General features: G+C 44.3%; 1 protein-coding gene across 2 annotated transcripts in view; it reads right to left on the bottom strand.

Moving 5' to 3' along the window:
- Window positions 1-19,851: 19,851 nt before the first annotated feature.
- The window catches only part of TMEM245 (transmembrane protein 245), a 420,809-nt gene continuing 414,618 nt past the window's right edge, over window positions 19,852-26,042 (bottom strand). For both annotated transcript variants that reach the window (XM_082259498.1, XM_082259497.1), the window contains one exon: window positions 19,852-20,209. In XM_082259498.1, coding sequence (XP_082115624.1) covers window positions 20,164-20,209 — 46 coding nt within the window. In that variant the 3' untranslated portion in view covers window positions 19,852-20,163. The remainder of the gene's footprint in view (window positions 20,210-26,042) is intronic.

The raw sequence follows: 26,042 nt of genomic DNA on the forward strand, positions 1-26,042 counted from the left end.
GAAAAAAATGTGTAGTCTCTTTCTGAAGTGTGTAAACACCTCCAAGGGTCTTAAAGATCTTCTAGTTGAACATGAGGCAAGGGCGGTGGATCATTTTCTAGAGACGTTCAGACAAATCAATAGAGTTGTCTAGGACTGCGTTAAAGTCCCCACACAAGAGAATTTGGTTGGTGGGATAGGGACTAGGGATAGACCGATTATCGGCAAGGCCGATATGCACTTTCCCTAATATATCGGTATCGGCCCCGGAACTGGCCGATATTTTTGTGACGTCATTCTGCCTTCTTAGGCTGCCTCCCTCGCCTTGGACAGCCTCGTCTGGAGTCGGGACTAGTCTCGGGGGAATGTATCACAGCCATACACCCACCCACAGCAACCCGGTGCCAGCCAGCCACCCACATCCACAGGCCCTGTACCAGCCAGCCACAGGCCCTGTACCAGCCAGCCACCCACAGGCCCTGTACCTGCCAGCCACAGGCACTGTACCAGCCAGCCACCCACCGACAGTCCGTGTACCAGCCAGCCACCCACAGCCCTTGTACCAGCCAGCCACCCACCACAGGGTGCCAGACAGCCAGCCACCCACAGACAGGGTGCCAGACAGACAGCCACCCACAGGCCCTGTACCAGCCACTTACCTACCACAGGGTGCAAGCCAGCCCCCCACCCACCACAGGGTGCCAGCCAGCCACCCACCATAGGGTGCCCAGACAGCCAGCCACCCACCACAGGGTGCCAGACAGCCACCCACCACAGGGTTCCAGCCATCCACCACAGGGTGCCAGCCAGCCCGCCATCCACCACAGGGTGCCGGCAAGCCACCACAGGGTGCCAGACAGCAAGCCACCCACCCACCACAGGGTGCCAGCAAGCCAGCCATTAAGCATTAAACAAAAATTAACATGTTCAGTACCAGATTTGTGTCAAAAATTGTCTTTATTTTTCAAAACCTGAAATGTACAAAATATCGGCCCATACCGATCTGTTGTGACCAAAATATCGGTATCGGCCCTGAAAAAAAACACATTGTCTATCCCTAATAGGGACTACGTCTTTTCGTTAGGGAATTAAAGAATTGCTTCTGTTGCTCAATTAGGGGCGTACAACCAGGACTAGGGGTAGGTTATTGAAAGTGGCTGAAATAATTAGAAACCGTTAGGGGCTGTGGAGCCCCTTAACATTGTGGGTGACAATTTTAAGTGACATGGATACTAGTAAAGAGGTGCTGCAAAGTACTTAGAGACTACACGTGGACCATTCATTCAGAAACCACATAACAGTTATGAGAACAGAAGGTGACATGGCATGAGGGGAGGCAGGGTGTAAAATGTTCAAAATAATAACATAGCAAAAGCACTTTAACAATGAACAACAGTACAGTATGCATACTAGTAGGCATACTATTAACCAGGGGAGTGGAAAAGGAGATGGTGGCTATCCTTTCAGGAGATATGTTGGATCGCTAAGGCTTGAGAAGATGCCTGTCGATAGTGAAACTGGGAAGTTAAGTGTTCCCGACAGTGGACCAGAAGCTCGAGATCCTAGTGCGGGCTGCGCTATGTTGTTGAGGGGGCGATGGATTCCCCAGTTGTGAACGAATTTTAAAGCCTTCCTTGGGGGAATTCATTGGTACTGTTTGGTTTTGATAGGTCACTAGTAATTTGGTGGGGTTTCCCCATTGGTACGCCAGGTTGCAGTCCCTGAGAGCCTTGGTTATCGGGGGAAAATTATTTACGCATCTGCAAGGTGGTGGCAGAAATATCCGCAAACAAAGTGATCTTCGAGTTTGGCTCAGGGAGGGTTCGGATGGATCTAGCAAGCTTCATAATTTGGTCTTTGACAGGAAAAAAATGGATGCGAGCTAGGACATCCCTTGGGATGGACTTAGGGAGATGTTTTGGTTTGTAGATCCTATGTGCACAGTCGATTAAAAGGTCAGATGGGGATAGAGAGGGGATAAGTTTGCGTAGGAGATGTTGAAGATATTGCATCAGATCGGAATTTTTAACGGATTCCGGAATACCTCTAAATTTTATGTTATCCCGTCTGGAGTGGTCTTCCAGATCTGCCATTTTGGTCTTTAAGTATTGAATTTCTTTAGTGTGGTCAGCATGTGAATCGACGATTTCATTATAAGCATGTGTAAACTCCTCCATCTGCCTTTCAATTTGATCCATGCATTCTTCCACGTGATCTATTCTGTTGTGGATATGTGAAACTGAGGATTTAAATTATGTTTGGATGTTTTTGTGGAGGGTGAGAATAATTGATTTTGAAAGGTGCTCAGAGACTGGGTTGCTGATGGCTGGGATAGCAACCAGAGAGCTCAAACCATCCCCTTCCTGGATAGAACTATCTTCATCCCCCATGTACTTCTTACTCACAGGTGCCTTGAGAGGAGAGTGAGCTGGGAAGTCAGCAGCTCTCTTCTGCCTCTCAGTAGGGTGGTGAGGGGAAGAGGCATGTTCTGCTGCTGCTGTTGTCTCCATGAAGGCTGATGGGTTGGAGTCAGGAGGCAGAGGAGGCGGCGGTATTTGTGCTGTGTCCCCACCGTCGGCACCATCTTGGCTCTCCATCGCTGAGCAGGGGAAGAATTCTGTAAGTTTCCTCGGCACTGGGGGCTTGTTTCCCCGAGATCCACTGTGCTGGCAGGTGAGTGCGGAGCTGTGTGCGGCCGTATTCTCTCTGCTAGTAAGCCGCTGTATATCTCCTGTCAGGATGTAACAGAGTGGCTAGACGTCCATTCCGTTCTGCAGCCAGGCCACGCCCCTAAAAGACTTCTCTATAGTTATTGAAAAACGGCAGTCAGCAAATAGGTTACAAACCATAATATTTCAGAAATCTAGGTGGAACAAAGCCTAACAAAGAAAGTATGTAAGAAATAGGTTCGAAAGTGAAACTTACTAGTGTCGTTCAGCCGATAGACACGAAGACAGGCTCAACGCAGAGACAAAAGAAAACAAGGAAGATTTCGCAACAGAACAAAGCAGCCAACTCCCGACAACCTACACGCAGAAGTAATAGCCACCAAAAAGGCCACCTTCTGCGACAGAGTGAGCAAAGGAAGTTCACAAATATTTTCAAAAGGAGGCTTTTGAAGTACCAACAGTACCAAATTGAGATGCCATAGAGGTATCAGGGATTGCACCAGAGGAACCAGATGGCGCACTCCCTGCATAAAAGTGTGAACCGAGGACTTTGCCGCCAATGCCTTTGAAAAAATATGGCCAAAGCGGAAATCTGTCCTTTGCTGGTGCCCAGAGCCGAACGTTGATCTACACCTAGTTGTAGAAACTCCATCAGGCGAGACACAGAAAAAGAACGGGGGAGAAACCGCCCAAGTAAGGTACGCCTTCCAAACTCAATGGTAAACCTTTCTGGAAGTAGATTTCCTAGCTTTTAACAGCATCGGAATCAGAGACTCAGACAGCCCTCTGGCCTTCAGCACCTGGCTTTCAATAGCCAAGCTGTTAAAGCCAGCAACTGTAATGCAGGATGGAAGATTGGTCCCTGAGACAGAAGATCTTCCCTGAGAGGAAGTTTCCAAGGGACGTCTGCTACCAGCCTCACCAGACCTGCATACTAAGACCGACAAGGCCAGTCTGGTGCCACCAGGATGACTGGAATCCCTTCTACTTTGATTCTGCGTAGCAGTCTCAACAGAAGTTGAGAGGAAAGGCATGAATCAGAAGATACTGGCCCCAAGGAGCCACCAGGGCGTCTGCCAGAGGATCCTGAGACCTTGACACAAACCCCTGCAACTTCCTGTTGAGACGAGAAGCCAACAGGTCCAAATCAGGGGTCCCCCACCAGAGACACAGCTGATGAAACACCTACTGGTGAAGAGACCATTCTACCAGATCCGTCTGCCGACTGAGATAGTCCGCTTGCCATGTCTCTACCCCGGAATGTGCACAGCAGAGAGAGCCAGAACATATAGTTCTGCCCACCTCAGAATGCCGGCTACTTCCCGGGCCACCAGGGCACTCCTTTTGCCCCCGTGCTGATTGACATATGCCACCGCCATAGCATTGTCCGATTGTATCCTCAATGGGCATCCCTGCAGACGATCCATTCACTGAGACAGACAAAGTCTGATCGCTCAAATCTCAGGTCCAAACACCTTGAGCCAAGTATATTCCCAAGATACCTCCCCACCCGGACAGACTTGCAGACAGACTGGCATCTGTGAAAAATCACTGTCCAATACAGGGGAAGAAAGGATTTTCCCAGGGGAAGCTCCGGGGGGGGGGGGGGGGAAAGAGCCACCATATCAGAGACTCCCTTGTATCCTGAATCAACAGGATCAGATCATCCAACAGCGGATCCTTGTTCTATTTGGCCAGAATCTCTGTGAGGTCTGGTATAGAACTGAGCAAACGGAACCGCCTAGAAGGTGTGAAACCATCAGACCACTTACATGCAAGTCCTGAGCGACGACCGATGGTTGGACAACAGGAACCGAATTGCATCCTGCAACTCCAGAAGTTTTGCCTGTGGAAGATACACCCGGGCCGATGCTGAATCCAGTGCCAGACCCAAGTAGTCCAGCTTGGTGGATGGAGTCAAAGCCGATTTTTGAAAATTCAGTGTCCATCCGAACTCCTGTAGAGTTTGCACAGTAATGTCCAAGTTGACTTCTAGAGCCGAAGAAGACTGCACACAGAAGCAGATCATCCAGGTAACCTAGTACCACGATCCCCTTCTGCCAAAGCAAGGCCAACATTGGGGCCAAAACCTTTGTGAACACCCGAGGAGCTGAAGCGAGACCAAAAGGTAACGCCACAAATTGATAATGCTCCTCGCAACGGGTAAAACGAAGAAAACGCTAAAGCCTGACATATCTTGGAATATGAAGGTAAGTGTCCTTGATATCAATAGAAGACAGAAGATCCCCTTGATGAAGGAAGAAACAACCGGGCTGACTGAGTGCAGCGTCAGACCCAAGTAGTCCAGGTTTGTGGACGGAGACCAAGCCGATTTCTGAAAAAAAAGTCGGCTTCTAGAGCGGAGGAAGAATCTGCATGCAGAAGCACATCGTCCAGGTAACCCAGTACCACAATCCCCTTCTGCAGTAACAAGGTCAGAACTGGTGCCAAAACCTTTGTGAACACTCAAAGAGCTGATGCGAGACCAAATGGTAACGCCACAAATTGAAAGTGCTACTCGCCCATGGCAAAATGAAGAAAACGCTGATGCCTGACATATATTGGAATATGAAGGTGGGCGTCCTTGATATCAATAGAAGCCAGAAGTTCCCCTTGATGAAGTAAAGCCACTACCGTGTGGATAAACTCCATCTGAAATTTCTGAACCTGCACAAACTGATTAAGAGCGTTGAGGTCCAAGATGGGGCCAACCTTGCCTTCCTTCCCGAATCAGTAAACAGATTTGAATAAAAACTTTGAAAAGGTTTAGACTCTCGAACCGGCACAATGACTATTTGTGCTAACAAGTACTGCACTGCCCCATATAGGTCCTGCAGCCGATCATGAGACAGGCATAAGTTGGAAGGAAAGAACCTTGCTGGAGGCAAGGACTGAAACCTGATCTTGTAGGCGAACCGAATCAACTTGTGGACCCATTTGTCCTGAATGAGCAAGATCCATGGGTCCGGAAAGAAGCAAAGACATCCCCCACCCCAGATGTGGGTGGGGGCACCCCTTCAGGCTGGGGAAGGCTTGTCTGCGGAACCAGTACTGCCCACTTTTGACTTACCATTCCAGGGTCTCTTCGAGCCTCTCGTGAAGTTACGGGTGGATCTCAAACCCTTTTCCTGCGATCCAGACAGACGAAAGGGCCGCTTGTGAGCCAAGAGAAAAGGACCACATTTACGACGAGGTTCCTTTCCCCTAGCAACCTGCGGAAGTAATTTACTCTTACCTCCCATAAGGTAACTAATGATCTCCTCCATAGGTGGCACCGAACAAACGGTCACCTACAAAAGTAAGATCAGTCAGCACCTTTTTAGAAGCCTGGTCGGCCGACCAGTGCTTCCACCAAATCATGCAGCGAAGAATCCCCACCGTCACAGATACCCTGCCAGTCAAGGGGGCCTCATCCAAAGATGCATCACAGATGTACTGTAGCCCCTGGATCAATTGATCTGCCAGTCCAGGAGGGTGTTGACCCCCCTTCTAGATCCTGGCGTAAAATTTTTGCCCATTACGTTAAGGTCTGGGATACCAAGGTGATAGCAAACACCGGCCTCAACATTGAACTTGCTGCGGTGAAAAGGTAAGGAACCAGAGCCTCAGCGCTTCTGTCCACAGGATCCTTAAAAGATGGAGAACAATCCACCGGCAAAAAAGTGTGGCCTTATTTAGCCTGGAAACCTGAGAGTATAGATAATGAAATAAATTGCCGACCCTCGAGTACTATGTGTATGGTAATTTCACCGTCAATTTAAGTATGTGCTTAAATGAAGTGTTGTATATAATGAGGCACTATTACCCTTTAATACACAAAAAATGTTTTTGAACATTTAATATTTTGAATATAATATAAAGTGGCTGCAGTGTTGAAAAAGTGCAAAAAAGTGCTTCCAACGTGCAAATGGATATGTGCAAATATGCAATGGTTTCCAAAGTGCATAGCGTAAGATAAATGTGCAAAATAAGGTATCCAGGTATCTTAAACATTCACATCAAGGAGTGGGTCAAAAAAAACATTAAAAAAAAAAAAACACGCACACCGCTCAGAACACCACAAGTATTAGCGCACCCGCATCGCTGTATATAGCACAGGAAGGATCGTATACCCACAGAGACTCACCACCCCAGAGCTGGAGAGCGCCAAACAACCTGCCACACTGCGATCAAAGAGGAAGAGGAAGCGCCGACACTGACACTACAGGCCCCCGCTGCATGTCACCACACCGGACTACAAGAAAATGGCCGCCGCTATAGATTACAAAGAGAAACCAAAAACATGGCTGCTGGACTACACAAAACATGGCCACCAAGGTTAGTGAAAACCATCCACTGCAAAATGGCGGCGCCGCACAGGAACCCCAGGGAAGGAATAGTCCAGCAGGGGGAGCCCCCCAGGGACCCCCCTGCAGCATAAAAAGTGCAGGCACCCGTAAATGGGTGCTGCCAGCGGCACACTTCCACCACCCCAAAAATCACCCGTACACCCCCAAAAGGGGACTAGGGGAGGGGACAGGGGGCAGGTGAGGACGACCATGCAGGGGAAACTTTGCTAGGGAGAGGGGGGAAAACATGAGAGGAGGAAGGACACAGGGGGGCCTACCATCCCTAGGGAGGACCTGCGACCAACCCAGCAATTGCCACATAAAAGAGGGGGGACACTACTCGCCACACCTTGGCATTAGGGGGACACCACTCCAAGCAGTCTATCACAGCATCTTGGAATGGGGGTGCTGCGGCTCGAGGTACGCTGCAACACTGATAGTGACTGCTGTCATGACCAGGGCTATGTGACCTTGCGAGGGGTTTCACTCGCCGGCCAGCCCCCGTCCAGTGGGGCTATATCACGACCAACCTACCGCCGAGCTAATAGTTGGGTCGCGTTCGCAGGCCAGACTAGGAAGACCATAAGGATCTAGGATATCCAATGTGTCGCCCAGTCCAGCTGTTTATTGTAGTTCACACAGGAACAGGTTGATTGTAGTTCACACAGGAACAGAAAATAAGAGAAGAAAAAATTCTGTTTAAAAAGGAGAAAATGCCAGGACCGCAGATCCCAGCAGGGAGCCAGGTCCTTACTCCTGACTAGGCAGAAAAAAACAAGTCCTATAGCAGAAAGCGATGGTATACCCCCTGGGACTGCCTCAGGAGCAGGGCCGGCACTACTAATAGGCGAACTAGGCAGCTGACTAGGGCGTACTGCCACCTAGGGCGCAGCCACGGTCGCTGGTTTCCCTACTCTCCGCAGTGGCTCAAGATAACATCTCCCGAGCAGAGGCGGACCGACCATGATAAACAACAATGTGATTGCAGAGTACCATCTTCATGCAGCTTGAAGTCAGTGCAGCCAATCATATTATTCATGGAAGGGGGGTGGGATCAGGAGACCAATGGGAGGTTATGATCCCTCTCCCCTCCTTGCTGCTCAGGGTATTCGCTCCTCCTTAGGGGTTACCCCGGCGCCTCGGCCCTCCCTCCCTGGCTCCAAGAATGGAGCTCACTCCCAGGTATTCCTGGCTCCTCCCCTGACATCTCGGCTCGAACCCTCCCTCACTGGCCTGGCTCCTGAGTATGGAGCTTGCCCTCACGTAATTCTGGCTCCTCCCCCGGCTCACCCTGGTGCCTTGCTCCGTCCTTTCCTCCCCGACACAGATCCCAAGAATGAAGCTCACCCCCAGGTATTTGTGGCTCCTCCCCTGGCACCTTGGCTCCGTCCTTCCCTCCCCAGCCCAGCTCCTCAATATGAAGCTTGCACCCAGGCTTGCCCTGCCCCTTCTGACTCCCAAGTATGGTGATCAACCCTCATGTGTTCCTGAGTGTGCTCTCCCACCCCAGTAGCACATCTGACCCGGTGTACCCATCCATCTAGCCCTCCTCCTCTCCAGGGAAGGATGCTGGGGATGTGAGGACCAATCAAGCTCTGCTGGGATCTGCTCTTCCTCTCTAGTACCCAGCATCGTACTCCCCTTGAGTTCAGCACTGAGGATGAAGAAGAACCAGGAGCTGCTTCAGGCTGTCAAGGCTGAGGACCTGGGCATCATGGTGGAGAAGCTGCTGCAGTGACCCAAGGCAGGTAAAGCTAGTGAGCACACACCCACCCAACTACCTACCTACAGACATACCTACCTACTCTGATGATGATGGGTTTAAATGGGATCAGTCATTAGATCAGATTATACTGGGCAGGGAGGGGGGGTTGATCAGGACAAGCTTGGGGCAGGGGTGCCTGGGGTCCCCATTCCCACTGGAGTCTCAGAGCCCAGTTTCTTGCAATTGGCTCCACTAATTCACCTCCCACTGCAGGGGAGAATACACTGAAAGGGATTACATTGCGGGGGATTTTTTGGGGGGTTTACAATGAGGGGATTACACTGGGGAGAGTACACTAGGGGATTTACACAGAAGGTGGGTGGATTCACATGGGGAGGGAATTACACTTGGGGAGCACACAGGAGAGAGTACACTGAGGATTACACTGTGAGGGGGGGTACTCTTTGGGATGAGGAAATACACTGGGGGGGGGGTCACAGTGGTCTTGGGGGTTACAAATATTTGAGAGGGAGGAGCATACCCTCGTCCAGAAGTCATTGGCTCTGTGCTGGTGATTGACTTGTGTTGTGATTGGTCATCTGCTGCTCTTCCACTTTCCTTGTAGCTGCATGTGTGTATCTGATGCTACTGCAAATGGACTGACTATGTCACAAGAACAGCGGGTACAGCTTCAGGTGTCAGCTGACAACAGGGTGAGTGTGCTGTCTGGGGGTGGAGGGGAGGATGGGCAGAGAAATAGAAGCAAACAAGGCAGCTACTGGTGTCATTATGTAAGTTCAGTGACAAGTCAGACATACAGGCAATCTGGAGATCTGTGACCATTAGCTTTGCTGCTTCTGTGATGGTGGGCATGTACAGTATGTACAATGCCACATGTGTGTGAGCCAGGCTGGGGCTGAGACATTGTATCACTGCTAGGGTCCAGCAGAAGTTCACAAATATTTTGTTCTAATGGCACACAATGAAAGCAATAAAAAAAAAAAGTGCCGCTCTAAAAAATAAACATAAATAGGTTGCCCAATTTTCTGCTGCTTTTAGAAAATGTTATGGTTTTATTTATTTGGGGGGGGGGGAGGGGTGCAAGAACATGATCTTGCCTAGGGCATAAAATAGTCTAGCACTGGCTCTGCTCAGTAGCGTAGCCAAAATTGTTTCCGCCTAGTCCTACTCCTGAAGAGAGAGCAGCATAAGTCCAAGGGTCTAAGAAGACATGGAGCTGTGTCAGTCAGTGAACGAAAGCAATGTCTTTTTGGTGAGATACTCCCAACAGGAAATCACGTCTAAAGAGGTGCAGACCCTGCAATATTCCTCATTAGAGCCCTGAAGGTGCAGCAGCTGTTTGATAATTATAAAACCACTCCCATTCAGATTCACTTTGCACATGGACACAATCCGCTATTTGTTTAGAAAACAAAAAGGTAGGAATCTGCAACAAAGTTTTACAAGGCGGCACCTGTGCACCAGATCACGTATGCATATGCGTGATCCGCCTCTTCTGGCTAGTGGGCTCACTCCCGTTGAGCACCTAGTGGCAGGTACTGGCGAACAGAGTCTGCAGCAGATCACCGTTCTGTCAGGAAGGAAGGCATGGATCCTGCGTCTTTGCAAAGCCAGTGTCATTAGTACAATGACAGTGCATGTTTTATTGGTACTGATCACTGTATTAGTGTCACTGATCCCCAAAAAATGTCAAATTGTGTCTGAATGTCTGCTGCAATATCGCAGTCCCGCTATAAGTCGCTGATCGCTGCCATTACTAGTAAAATAAATAGGAATAATATCCCATAGTATGTAGATGCTATAACTTTTGCGCAAACCAATCAATATATACTCATCGGAAGGTTTTTTTTTTAGCCAAAAATATGTAGCAGAAAATTTATTGGCCTAAAATTAAGAAAATTTGATATTTTTTTTACATTTTTTATTGGCTAGGTTTATAGCAGAAAGAAAAAAAACATTTTTTTATTTCAAGATTGTCGGGTTGTTTATAGTGCAAAAAAAAAAAAACTGCAGAGGGGATCAAATACCACCAAAAGACAGCATGACCACGCAATTGGCAGTTAAAGTAACGCAGTGCAGTATCGCAAAAAATGGCCTGGTCATGAGGGGGGTAAGTCTTACGGAAGTCAAGTGGTTAAGAGCCTATAAACTCTAAGGAACTTCTCTTTTTTGGTCTTTTGGCCTGGCATAGAATTGAAAGGGTTTTGTTATACAGTGGATATAAAAAAGTCTACACACCCTTGTTAACCACTTAAGCCCCGGAGGATTTGGCCGCTCAAAGACCAGGGCCTATTTTGCGATTCGGCACAATAACGGACAATTGCATGGTCGTGCGACGCTGTGCCCAAATGAAATTGACGTCCTTTATTTCCCACAAACAGGGCTTTCTTTTGGTGGTATTTGATCACCTGTGCGATTTTTATTTTTTGCGCTATAAACAAAAATTTTGAAAAAATGAAATTTTTCACATTTCTTTATATGAAATTCCCCAAAAAGAAAAAAAATGTAAAAATCGAAATCTTTTAACATTTAGGCCAATTTGTTTTCTGCTACATATTTTTGGTAAAAAAAAAAAAAAAAAAAATCGCAATAAGCTTTATGTCATTTTTATTGTTTTTTTTTTTAACTAGTCATGGCGGCGATCTGCGATTATTTTTGCGGGACTGCGACATTGCGGCGGACAGATCGGACCCCTGCCTAACATTTTTGACACTTTTGGGGGTACCAGTGTCATTACTACAGTAATCAGTGCTATACATATGCACTGTTACTGTAAAAATTACACTGGCAGGAAAGGGGTTAACTTTATTAGTGATCAAGGGGTTAAGTGTGTCCCTAGGGGCGTGATTCGAACTGTCAAGGGGCGTGGCTTGTGATGTAACCACAGAGACATACGATCCTACATAGCAGGATCGTATAGTCTCTGCAGTTACACCAGGGAGAATGACAGGCTGCTTTGTTTACATTAGCCGCCTGCCTTTCTCCCTCTCCAGCTGGAGATCGCGAGTGGCCGGCGGACATCGGAGCCGCTGGCCACACGCGTGGGGATGGCCATGAACGAGCGAGGGCAGGAGCGTGCCCCCGGTGGCACGCGCTTGCCTCCTACAGGCTTCTGGGCGAGCGACGTAGTACTACGTCGGTTTGCCCAGGAGAGGCTGACTGCCGCAGTAAATATACTGTGGGCGGTCGGCAAGTGGTTAAAATGTCAGGTTTCTGTGATGTAAAAAAATTAGACAAAGATAAATAATTTCAGAACTTTTTCCACCTTTATTGTGACCTATAAACTGTACAATTCAATTGAAAAACAAACTGCAATCTTTTAGGGGAAGGAAATGAAAAAATAAAATAAAATAATTTGGTTGCACACCCTCTTATAACTGGGGATGTAGCGTTGTTCAGCATTAAGCAATCACATTCAAACTCATGTTAAATAGGAGTCAGTACACACTTGCCATCATTTAAAGTGCTTCGGATTAACCCCAAATAAAGTTCAGCTGTTCTAGTAGGTCTTTCCTGACATTTTCTTAGTCGCATCCAACATGCAAAAGCCATGGTCCACAGAGAGCTTACAAAGAGGGATCTCATTGTTAAAAGGTATAAGTCAGAAGGGTACAAAAGAATTTCGAAGACATTCGATTTACCATGGAACACAGTGAAGACAGTCATCAAGTGGTGAAAACAATGGCATTACCAAGAACTGGATGTCCCTCCAAAATTGATGAAAAGACAAGAGGAAAACTGGTCAGGGAGGCTGCCAAGAGGCCTACAGCAACATTAAAGGAGCTGTGGGAATATCTGGAAAGTACTGGCTGTGTGGTACATGTGACAACAATCTCCAATATTCTTCATATGTCTGGGCTATGGGGTAGAGTAGCAAGACAGCAGCCTTTTTTTTTTTTTTTTACAAAGAAAAACATCCAAGCCCAGCTAAATTTTGCAAAAACACATCTAAAGTCTCCCAAAAGCATGTGGGAAAACATGTTATGGTCTGATGAAACCAAAGTTGAACTTTTTGGCCATAATTCCAAAAGATATGTTTGGCGCAAAAACAACACTGCACATCACCAAAAGAACACCATACTCACAGTGAAGCATGGTTGTAGCAGCATCATGCTTTGTTGCTGTTTTTCTTCAGTTGGAACAGGGGCGTTAGTCAAGGTAGAGGGAATTATGAACAGTTCCAAATTCCAGTCAATTTTGGCACAAAACCTTCAGGCTCCTGCTAGAAAGATGAACATGAAGAGGAACTTCATCTTTCTGCATGAAAACGACCCAAAGCATACATCCAAATCAACAAAGAAATGGCTTCACCAGCAGATTAAAGTTTTGGAATGGCCCAGCCAGAACCCAGACCTGAATTTGATTGAAAATATGTGGGGTGATTTGAAGAGGGCTGTGCACAGGAGATGCCCTCGCAATCTGACAGATTTGGAGTGTTTTTGCAAATCAGAGTGGGGCAAATATTGCCAAGTCAAGATGTGCCATGCTGATAAGAATGCTGTAACAAAATCAAAAGGTGCTTCAACAAAGTAATAGTGTGCACACTAATGCATCCATACTATTTTAGTTTGTTAGTTTTACTTCCCTCCACCTCAAAGATTTCAGTTTGTTGTTTAACTAAGTTTTACAGTTTATACGTCACAATAAAGGTGGAAAAAGTTCTAAGATTATTTATCTTTGTCTTTTTTTTTACATCACAGAAACCTAACATTTTAACAGGGGTGTGTAGACGTTTTATACCCACTGTATTTGTTTGATAAATGCAAATACCTGTTGATCTTGCCAGCAGATAACTTATTGTGCTTCATTTTTCTAAGTTACATTGTTCCTAGTTATCTCTCTCTAGAGGACTAAAAAAGCAACTCCAGTCTGCTTTGAAGAAGAGGAGAGGGTGAGGTGTTCTGTAGTGTTATCCTAGGGTCCTAATGCAGCTTCTATATAAATACAGTATATCAAGTGAGCGTTGTCAATCAAGGTAAGGAATATGTTGCTGCCAGAATCACAAGGTAAAGAGGGGGAAAGCTTTTTTTTTTTATTATTAAGATTCTTGGGTTTAGACACGTTAGTTATTGCTGTACAATATCCTTTACATTTACCAAAACTGTGCAACTATGAAGGTCTACCTAAAAACAATCCATTAAAGTTTGTAGCCACTCACACAGGACCTTATGCTAAATTCTTGGTGGTAAATCAATAGAAAGTTGTATAACCAAATTTTAATGTGCATTGTCAGCTTTAGTCATCTAATATCAAATTAGAAATGTTGAATATAGGTATCATAGGCCTGACCACTGCATGAAAAAAAAACAAAAAAAAAAAAAACAACAAACTGAAATGATTCCAAACAGCTTGCTAAATGAAGCAAGAGAGAAAGAGGAGACATATGTTTATAGGTTATTTTATTAAGAATAGTTTTCTGTTATATTTTGTGCACTGCAAATAGGCTGGACAATTACAGGCTTAATTAATAGAACCTATAGCATCGGTTTTCAGTAATCAAACCAGAAAATGCTATATTGTTATTGTGATTGCTTGCCATGGCTTGCTATGCTTTGCAATATTAAATAAACCTATTAACCATTTTGAAAATGTGTTTTACAAAAAATATTTACTAAGGAAAAAGACAATGATGATGTGTAAAGTGTAACAACTCAAAGTAAATAGGAGCTTAACTCTTAGCGGCTCTGACTACAGTAAACTAAAATATGATTCCCATTAGCACTGTGCACATCTTTTCATGCACTGCTTTTCAAAACAACCCAGTCTATTGTATATTTATCGACTCCCCTCTTGGTCCTCTTTATATAACAATGTTCTGGATCTGTTCTACTGCTGATCCTTCTACTGTTCCTGGAAGCTCACCAGATCTAAATCTTTCTGTGATCATTCTAACAGTTTATCAGCACAGAAAATCTTACTGAACACACAGCATCTCAGACTCAAACATAAATGTAAAATTCTTCTTCCTTACGGCAACTTTTAGCGTGTTAGAATACCTCTGATCCCGATGGAATGAGCTGGAAAAAGTAGATACTAATGGGTACTTTTTATGTGTAATTCATCCCATGTATCTTTAACCACGTGAATTGCTTTACGCAAACTATACACAGTGGTAATTTTTGGCACTTTATTGTGAAACCAGCAATACAGTACACGCTGGAATTCCCCTTAAAGACAACAAATGTTAAAATGTAGTTTTTCAAGTAAGGCAGCTCTTATTTAAATGAAAACAACCCAAAAGGGCGTTGTCTCAAGTGGTCAGAAAAATATCCAAAAAGGGGTAGGAGAAGAAAAGCAGCGCCACCTCAGTGTAGATTAAAAGGTTATTTATTACATAAAAACAACGTAGTAACTCACACAGAGGAAATAGTTGGTCAGCAAATGGTGATGGTTCATCTGCAACACTGCAGGGATGTTAGGGAAGTACACTGTGGCGGCCGTGGTCCTGGCTGTGCTGGTGGAGTCCGACACTTCCTGTGTTTCTGGCAGCGTTCAGTATCCAGGCTTACATCCAATAGTGGCAGGGGGGTGCTCTGAGGAAGGAGCATGCATGCTCCGAACGCGAGCACCCCCCTGCCACTATTGGATGTAAGTCTGGATACTGAACGCTGCCAGAAACACAGGAAGTGTCGGACTCCACCAGCACAGCCAGGACCACGGCCGCCACAGTGTACTTCCCTAACATCCCTGCAGTGTTGCAGATGAACCATCACCATTTGCTGATCAACTATTTCCTCTGTGTGAGTTACTACGTTGTTTTTATGTAATAAATTATCTTTTAATCTACACTGAGGTGGCACTGCTTTTCTTCTCCTACCTCTGTTGCAGAGTCCCTCTAGCTCTGTATGAAGCCTGCAGCCACCTCCACCATCCATCTCCACTAACCCCAGGGTTTGAACTATCCTGCATACCTCCGAAAAAGACTACCTACAGCTACAGTTGAAACTTTTTTCATAAGATCGAATGTATTTGACTCTTTCACTGGCACAGGTCGAACATTGTGTATATGTAGAAAAATATCCATCTCAACAGCTACACCTATTATTAAAACAGTTATACTACATTTAGACAGGGTATACGTGTACAGTTTTATTTTGTTCAACCAGTTAATAAAAAATGCAGATCCCATATTCACACAAACTATGTGGACACAGGGATCTCCCCTGCTGCTCTACTGTATTCGGACAATGAGGACTCTGTCCTGCCAGAACACACAGATCAGCGCTCCAGCGGGTGATCAAATGCTGGCATTCCAGCATGACCGTTCAACAAAAGCCAGTGTAATACTCATCTTCTGTTGAACAGAGGGCGTTACATAAGTACCAAAATTCAGTCAGATCCTGCTGAACCAGATGATTTTCAATATGTGTATATCCAGGTATACAATAGCCTCCTGTGTTTGGTTTATTTAAATAAAGGAACAACAGAGTTTAGGCATACTAGAAAAGGTTCTCCTTCGTTTAAATATTCTTTAATGCATTACATGCCTTTAAACATGATCAGAATATCTAACCTGGACACACAGAATTATGTTTTCTCTAAACACAGCTAAAGTAAATATACTTAAACACGCACTGTGAATTAAACCATTTAAAATTGTTACATGCATTTAGGTGTTAGAAATGTACTGTAAATGCAAATAAACACAAGTATGGCATTGCCAGTGTAAATGAGGCCTTACTGGTGTCAAGTTTCACAGTGGCTTTTCAATAAAATCTCACCATTGGACTGGTTTAAAGTAAGGAGCTGGCAGGTCAGTAAATATACCAGTGCTCATATAAGGCTGGCTGGTTTTGCCTGCAGCATCTTAGGTCTACACAGATCATGCCAAACACACACCTAGTAGGTGTTAAATCAGCATTCACATTGAAAGCCAATTGATCCTCTAGTTAAAGGGGCTTTGACTGATAGAAGCATGACTCTGTACCATTAACACAGATAAGGTTAAAGTAGCCCCATTGTGAATGGCCAAAAAGGCATGGTATGAAGGGGTTGGGCCTGAACTTCATGATCTGATGCCCACAAGCACCCCCCCCCCCCATTTTTTTTTTTTTGGGAGCTTTGCTGAAGCTCAAAGAAAATAAGCTATGAATATGTATAACCATTGAGTGACAGCATATCGGTGTTTGTCAAAAAGAAAATTAAGTTTTGAGACATCACTGCCAATTGTCCCTGGCTTCTGCACATTTTATTTAATCATCACTGGGTTTTTCATTTGTTGACGTTAACAAGATTGTAAAGTCAAAATTTTCTTTTTTCTTTTAAAAATATGATCTACTGTATGTACATCATGAGGGGTGAGGTACAACTCCCAGAGAAGGCATCTCCCTGTCCTGCCTTGTTGCTAGAAAGTTAAGATGCCCCCACCTGTTACTGTTCTCCCCCACAATCACAAGAGAAAGCTCTCAAACCCCTACACATGCACAATTGAACTCAGAGTTATTATGATGGAAGAGAATATGTGAGGGGGTTTGAATCGGGAAAGCAGCTAGCTCCTGTGATGGTGGGGACGAGCAGTAATGGCAGGGAGAGTCTCAGCCATCTCCAAGCAAAAAGACAGGACAAGGGGATGCCAGGAGTTTTTCGGCCAGACTTCAGGTGGTTTGTATATGGCCTATGCCTATAACAAGGGCATTATTCAACTTTAGTCAAAGGAGCAGTGTGTTTTTACCTACAGCTGGCCCTCAACTGCATGGACAGTTTTATTTATTTATTTATATAAAAAGGTGAACTAGCCCTTTAACGTACACAAGACACTTGTCACACCAAAAACTACAGTAGGAAGGGCTGATAACCTGATTCCACATTTAAAAATGTTTGATGACTGGCTGCTGCACCACGTTGCCTGTTTCTATATTTATATAAGGGCCAGAGAATATACTGAGGCAAAATTGTATCTGTGTCATATCATCTCGGTAAAATCTTGTAGCCATATAAGACTTTATTATAAACTCTAGTTTATAATAAAAAAAATCTACAGCAATACCTGGTGTTTCATCTTCAAAGAGCAATTACAGATTTCAGGCATTCTGGCAAAGAAATTACCAAGCTCCATTGGACCAACTATATCAACACAACGTGCCCTGCAAAAGTGTTCTAACTCCAAACCAGTTCTCTCGTTTTACTGAACACCACACTGACATTTTACCCTGGTGACTTTTTTTTCCAAACAGTTTTTATATTCAGAGTTTTTAAATTCAGTTAACCCCTTGGCGATGGTTGATGCAAATATGCCGCATCTTGGCACCTGGTGCTTGGCACAGAGGGGCCGCATTTTTGAGTAAATTGCTGCGCAAACAGCTGTGCCAAGAGCGTGCGCACTGCACGCTATCGACACAGTTGCTGGCGCCGAACCAAAAGCTCCTGATCGCTACTTGCAATAAGGAGTTTTCTAATCACATGACAGCCAATCAGAGTTGTTGCTTTGTCATTGCTCCTCACTAGAAATAATTTTGCAGCTTTTTAGGCTAGTAGAGAAGTAATTGCATTAGAAAACGTGGTTTCCTTACTTTGCATTGCTTACCTGGCATGGTCCTAAAAGTTGACAGCATACAATAGGAGATGGTTACCAATCCTGTCACAGTGCAAAGCCATGCTAACAAAATCAGTAAGATGCAATGTGAACCAGATGATTGGTCATCATTTTTCTTATGTATGCCTGTTTGTAGTGGAAATCTGTCTTATATTTAGTAATAAATCTGTGTTTGAACTTTGCAAAATGTCACACTTGACTGCTCAGGAATACAGACATACAGGCCTGTAAAAGCTGTCGCAGAGACTTTGCTGAAGGAGATGCAACCTGGTTTGCAACTAATTGTTTTGCTAATTTGTTTGGAAAATAGTCTCCCAATGTAGCTTACCTTTATTAACCAGAAAACCCTCCTTAGTGTCTTCATTTGATTTAGAGGAACCGGTTGGGATAAAGGGTAGGTGCTGTAACTGCAAAGTCCTACAATGATATACATAAACGTTGGCTCATTCTGATTAGTTGGCAATTAACCAGAAATGTTTTTAAGTTGCTTAAACTGGGAAAACACACAAAGATTAAATTTACTAAGCTATTAAAGTATTTTCCATATGGGATGTTACATCTCCAGGAATGACAGCCAATGGAAGTTGATAATGATAGTTATGTCATGTCGATAAACATAATGACCATCATATTAAATAACATAAGCTTTGTAAACTAAGCTTAACCCATTGCTGACATCACACATACAAATTTTTTATTTTTAAGAAAATGACAAGTTTTCTAGCAGTATTTGCCTGTATTTTGCATCACCCAGCAGCAGTCCCCTAACCTGATGCTCTTAAATTGTACTGAACCCTACAGTACTCCAAAGGTGTACACCTGCACTTGGCTGTTTTGTCAAGCACAGTGAAAATCGCAGTAGGCAAATCTCCTACTCCTAATGTGTTTAGCTTAACAGGCAACAGCAATTGTATATGTCAAGATTATTGCTTGTGTAGTTCTATAATCCCTAAAAGAAGCAGGCAAAAGGCACTTTAGGTAGTGCTGTGCTCAGGGGCACCAGGAAAAGACAGGGTTCAGGAACACTGTATTTGCCAGTGCACATTTTGCTTGAACACTAGATTCTCATATAAGTCTCTTCTTTGTTTTGTGCAGAAGAATTTTAAGTGACAAACAATTATAGACAATCTGATAACTAAAGCAATGCAGCTGTAGGATAAGGGCTTGTTCAGTTTTTCCTAATCTATGTATTTCTATCACTTAATCAGACATTCTAAACTTGAACATCTGAGAAACCTAGATAGAGTATGTCTACTGAAAACTTCTGAACACTCTGTACTGTAAAGCAAACCAGTACATTTTTTTCTGCAAAAGACAGAGGTAGTATTACTGCAAAAGGTGGCTCTGCCTAGTGTGGGAATTCAATAAAGAGCATATTTCGGTTTCCTAGTTTTCTACATTTAACAAAACATTTTAAAATATTATTCAGTAAAAAGAGACTTGGTTAAGAATATGAAAACTTTTGCAAGGCACTGTATATCATAACAGTTACAGCGCGTAAAATATTTTATGAACTTGCATGTAAATATCCTTAAAGTGCTATAAAGTTGGCCACTTATTTTCTTTTTTAAAAAAACACACAATATCAGAAAATTTTTCCTAATATATACATTTTTCTTCAATTCACACAGCGTAATGAGTATTGCTACAATGTGAAAGCTCCTGTCAGTTAATATGTGTGCATAAACACAATAAAATTAACCGTGAGCCGTGTTTAAAGCAATAGTCACGTGGCAAGTTACTTCAGTGCAAACATAGGCTCCTTCGTTAAGCATGTCCATCTATAGTGTACTCTCTTTTGCTGTCAGTTGTTATACTGATGGGTCATTGTTCCACTTTTAAAATACCCATCCTAAACATGAAGACACTGGAGTTTAACAAAGAGTACAAAAAAGGAAAACACTTTTAATGTCAATTAGGATGTTACAATCACTCTGTTACACTTCTGGTTTCTTGAAGGTTTTCTTTACATTGTCTACAATAAAAAAAAAAAAAATGAATATTAATTTCATATTTGTCAACAGTCTGCTGCTTAAACCAAGGATACATTAGAACCAAACTTGTCTTCACCTTAGCTTCTATAATACAGTGGGTACAGAAAATGCATCCCCCTTTAAAATAATAACATTTTGTTGTTTTGCAGTCTGTTTTATCTAGCTCTATTTACTCAGTGCAACTTATATCATCCAAGTGAAAGATATAACACCAACATGTGAGGAAAAAAAAAAAAAAAATCAAAAACAGATTCACTGAGTTGGAAAACGGATCACCCCCCTCCTAAAAATGACTTGTAAACTTAATTAAGTGTTGGTAATCACCTTCTCAATGGCACACAAAGCCATTTGACTTTCAACTGTGATCAGCTATGGTTATTTTAATTAACTGAAAAGAGCATGAAAAGAGCTTTCCTGGAGCATTTCAGTCACTAGCAGTGCAACTGAAGCAAACAATTACCTATGGGTGGCAAGGCACTGTCACCAGGATCTCCAGGATAAAGTTGTGGACAGACAAGTCAGGAGATGGATAAAAAAAAAAAAAAAAAAAAATTCAAAGGCCTAATGCCTAGAAGCACAGTGAAGTATATTAGGAAGGGAAAGGTATTTGGTCAAGTCAGTGGAAAGAGGTAGCTGTGGATGTAGCATACTTGGAATTTGCAAAAGCGTTTGACAAGGTTCTCCACACATGGCTAATGTGTAAGGTAAAGTCTACAGGCTTGGAAAGATCAGTTTGTAAATGGATAGAAAACTGGTTAAAAGATATAATTCAGAGAGTAGTGATTAATGATTGTTACTCTGAATGGTCTAAGGTTATCAGTGGTGTACCCCAAGGTTCAGTGTTGGGACTGGTACTTTTTAAATAATAAAGGGCCTGGGATTAAAAGTACCATTTCACTGTTTGCAGATGACACTAAGCTATGCAGTGGAATAACTTACTTACAGGATGTCTCCAACTTACAAGCCAACCTCAATGCACTGTTTAATGAGGCAACTATGTGGCAAATGAGGTTTAACCACCTCCCATCCGGCCATTGTACATATACGGCCGGGTGGGAGTCTCGTCCTTCTGAATGGACGTTCCGGAACGTCCTTCAGAAGGAGCGAGATCGCGCCGCCGCGTGCACGCGCAGAGGCGCGATCTCGATGTGCCTGTGTCCCTCGGACACAGCGCAACAAGATGCGTCAGGAGGGCCCTGTGATTGGCCCTCCTGATCACATGATGGCTGTGTCCAATCACAGCCATCATGCAATGTAAATACAGCCGTTGTAACGGCTTCGATCTCTTCTCCTCCCTGACAGATCCTGTCAGGGAGGAGAAGAAGAGGATCGATACTGGAGCTGGGGTGATCAGTGAGTATTTCTAAGTACTCACTGATCACAGGGGGGGTCTGTGCTGGTAATCAGAACATTGATTACCAGTGCAGCCCTGGGGGGGGTGGGGTGCCACTAGAGCCACCAGGGATGCCCACCCATGACCACCAGGGATGCCCACCAGGGATGGCAGCCTGCCAGTGGTGCCCTCCTATCAGTGCTGCCCACCAATGCCATATATCAGTGCTGCCCACCAGTGCCCATTATTGCCATCCACCAGTGCCGCCCACCAGTGCCCATTATTGCCCACTAGTGCTGCCTATCAGTGCCCCCCATCAGTGCCCCCCATCAGTGCCACCTATCAGTGCCCATCAGTGCCGCCGATCAGTGCCCATCAGTGCTGCCTATCAGTGCCCATCAGCGCTGCCTATCAGTGCCCACCAATGCTGCATATCAGTGCTATCTATCAGTGCCACATATCAGTCCCCATCAGTGCTGCATATCAGTGCTACCTATCAGTGCCCATCAGTGCTGCATATCAGTGCCACCCCATCAGTGCCACCCAATCAGTGTCTCCTCATCAGTGCCTGTCAGTGCGGCGTCATCAGTGCTCATCAGTGCAGGAAAAAACGTATCTTATTCACAAAATGTTATAACCTAAACAAAAAAACTTTTTTTTTCTCAAACTTTTCTGTCTTTTTTTATTTGTGCACCAAAAAAGAAAAAACCTGGCAGTGATCAAATACCACCAAAAGAAAGCTCTATTTGTGGGGAAAAAATGACACAAATTTGGTTTAGGTACAATGTTGCATGACCGCGCAATTGTCATTCAAAATGCAACAGCGCTAAAAGATGAAAATTGGTCTGGGAAGGAAGGGGGTTTAAGTGCCCAGTATTGAGGTAGTTAATGTTGGTAAATGTAAAGTTATTTGTATACATCATACATACTAAGGGGGGAGTACAACTGGGAGAATCCATAGCAGAGAAAGATCTGGGGGTTCTGTTAGATCATAAGCCTAACAGCATGCAATGCCAAGCGGAGAAGGATCTGTGGGTTCTGGTAGATCATAAGCTTAATAGCATGCAATGCCAAGCTGCAGTTTCCAAAGAAAGCAAAGTTCTTTCTTGTATTAAGAGAGGTATGAACTCCAAAGAGACAAATCATTCTGCCCCTTCACAAATTAGTAAGACCACCCGGAAAATGCATTTAAGTTTTGGGCACCAGTTTTAAAAAAAAAAAAAAAGTTAAAATCGGGGAACTGGAGAAAGTGCAGAGAAGGGCAACCAAACTGATAAGAGGCATGGAGGAGCTCAGCTAGGAGGAAAAATTTGAACTGAATTTTTTCGCTCTTGAGAAGAGGAGATTAAGGGGGATATGATCAATATGTACAAATACATAAGGGGTTCATATAGTGAACTTGGTGTTAAGGTCATCACAGAGGACAAGGGGCACTCCTTACGTCTAAAGGAAAATATGGAAAGTTTTCTTCACAGTAAGAACTGTAAAAATGGGGATCTCAGTAGATTGCTTTAAAAAAGGCTTGGATTCTTTCCTAAATGTCCATAATATAACTGGGTACTAACATTTATACGTAAAGTTCCTGGGAAACTGAAGCCTCTCGGAGGGGATCAGGAAGGAGTTTTTCCCCTGCTGTAGCAAATTGTATCATGCTTTACTGGGGTTTTTCGCCTTCCTCTGGATCAACTGTGGGTATAGGATTGTATGATTTTTTTTTTTATTATTGGTTAAACTAGATGGACACGTGTCTTTTTTTAAACCTGTGTAACTAGGTACAACACAGTCCCTCCCTGGATCAGGACATCTCTCCAAACTGGTTGAATGAGCCAGGAGGAAACTGGTCGGAGAGGCTACCAACAGGGTTACAGCAACTCTGAAGCAGTTGCAGGAATATATTACAAAGCGTGGTCATTGTGTGCATAAGGACAACAATATCACAAATTCTCCACAAATGTGGCTTGTATGGGAGGGTTGCAAGAAAAAAAAAAAAGACACTCCTCAAGAAAGGTCACATGCAGTCACAAATGAGCTTTGCCAAAACGCACCTTGAAGATTCTGAGGTCACATGGAAAAAGGTGTTATGGTCAGATGAGACTAAAATGTAACTAATTTGGCCTCAACACCAAACAATATGTCTGGCGGAAATCCAATACAGCTCACCATCCAAAAAACACAATTCCTATAGTAAAGCATGGAGGTGGTATTATCCTGTTATGTTTCTCTGTAGCAGTGACAGGAGTACTTGTCAGGAAAGAAGGAATAATGGACGGGTCATAATACTGTCTAATTCTTGAGGAAAATTTGCTGCCCTCTATAATAAAGTTGTCAATGGGAATGTGGTTTACATTCCAACATGACAATGACCCTGAAGGGGAAAAGGGAACAGCCATTTTATTTATCAAACATTCATTTATGATTATCAAACATGTTTTTATGATTAAGCAGATATATTGCATGTATATGTTAGAAGTCATATTGTATAACAGCTGTTGTGTTCAAAAGCCATTTACACCTACGGCTATATAGATTATTATCTAGGCTTTTGAAGACCTGTTCAGCTAAACAACTACTGGAAGTGACAAGTCTATGTAAATAACTATTCCGCATTTCAATCAAGATGTGACTTCAAAGAAACTTTAGATAGGTTCCACCCTTTGTAAAACCAATAAAAATGGATTTTTGTAAGATCTTACCGTAAAATCCTTTTCTCTTAAGCTCATTGACAGACGTAGTCTTCTTGATTCTCAAGAGCTGGGTTATGTTGTCTCCGCAGGAGTAGGACTAGGCAGAAAGACAAAACGTTCTGGCTCCACCTTAGGGGCAGTCCCTGAGGGTATATCCTCCCTCTCTCTGCTACAGGGAATCAGTTCTGTTTTAAAGCAGTACAGAGAATTTAACCCAACCCAACTCAATGATAGAGGGGCGGGTACTACGTCTGTCAATGAGCTTAAGAGAAAAGGATTTTACGGTAAGATCTTACAAAAATCCATTTTTCTCTATCGCTCATTGACAGACGTAGTCTTCTTGATTCTCAAGAGCTGGGACATCCAGAAGCAGTGCCACAAATGAGGGGTGGGATTGACAAAATCAAATCCAATCTAGAAGGCCCAACCGGTGCCAAACTAGAATTTTTAAAGGCTCATTATAAACAAAGAATGAGACTAAAAGAAAAATTTTCCAACGGAAAAAACCCTCGAGGTAGACCACTGGTCTCCTCAAATTGCGGCCTGCAAAACCTTGCGGCCAAACGAGGCATCAGACGATGCCATTACATCAACTTTATAATGTTTAGTAAAGGTATGCACCGACGACCAGGTAGCCGCCTTGCACACCTGGACCACTGACGCCTGATGGCGAAAGGCCCATGACGCACTAAGTGCCCGAGTGGAGTGCGCCTTAACAGGGAACGGGGGTTCCCGACCCTTAATAGAATAAGCCTGTACTACCGTCTGTCTGATCCATCTGGAAATGGTCGCGGCAGATGCAGGCAACCCCTTTTTGGGTCCATCTGGGATCACAAAAAGTGAATCCGTCTTGCGAAACGAGTCTGTCGTTTTCAAGTATACCCTGATCGCCCGGACCACATCCAAGGAGTGTAAAGCAAACTCTCGCGGATGACTGGGCTTAGGACACAGGGAAGGTAACACAATTTCTTCATTCAGATGAAATTCTGAAACCACTTTTGGTAGGAAGGATGGATTCGGACGAAGAACCACCTTATCTCTATGAACCACCAGATATGGTGAACGACAAGATAATGCGGCCAGTTCTGACACCCTGCGTGCAGAAGTAATAGCCACCAAGAAGGCCACCTTCTGGGACAACGTAGGTAGAGGAATCTCCCTAATATCTTCAAAGGGAGGTTTCTGAAGAACCGACAACATTAAATTAAGATCCCAGGGGGGTAACGGCGCGTGCACTGGCGGAGCCAGATGTCGCACCCCCTGGATGAAATTCCGCATCAAGGAATGAGTAGCCAAAGGCTTCTGAAAGAAGATAGCTAACGCTGAGACCTGACCCTTGATAGTACTCAAGGCCAGTTTCTGCTCAACCCCTTGTTGCAGAAAAGCTAATATTCGACTAATCGAATAAGACCGAGGACGGAACCCCAACGGTTCACACCATGCAATGTAGGACTTCCATGTGCGATGATAAATCTTTCTGGAAGTCGCTTTCCTTGCTTCAACTAGAGTAGGAATAACTGAAGCTGACAAACCTTTGTCCTTCAGCACCTGGGTCTCAATAGCCAGGCCGTTAAAGCCAGCGATCGTAAAGCAGGATGGAAGATCGGTCCCTTAGACAGTAGGTCCTCCCTGAGAGGAAGTCTCCACGGGACATCCGCCACCAGTCTGACCACGTCGGCGTACCAAGCTCGACGAGGCCAGTCCGGAGCTACCAGAATTACTGGAATTCCTTCCTCCTCTATCCTGCGAAGAAGTCTTGGCAGTAACGCGAGAGGAGGGAAGGCATATATTAGCTGG

Source organism: Pelophylax lessonae (assembly GCF_965119305.1).
Source record: "Pelophylax lessonae genome assembly, chromosome: 5".
Taxonomy (NCBI): Eukaryota; Metazoa; Chordata; class Amphibia; order Anura; family Ranidae; genus Pelophylax; species Pelophylax lessonae.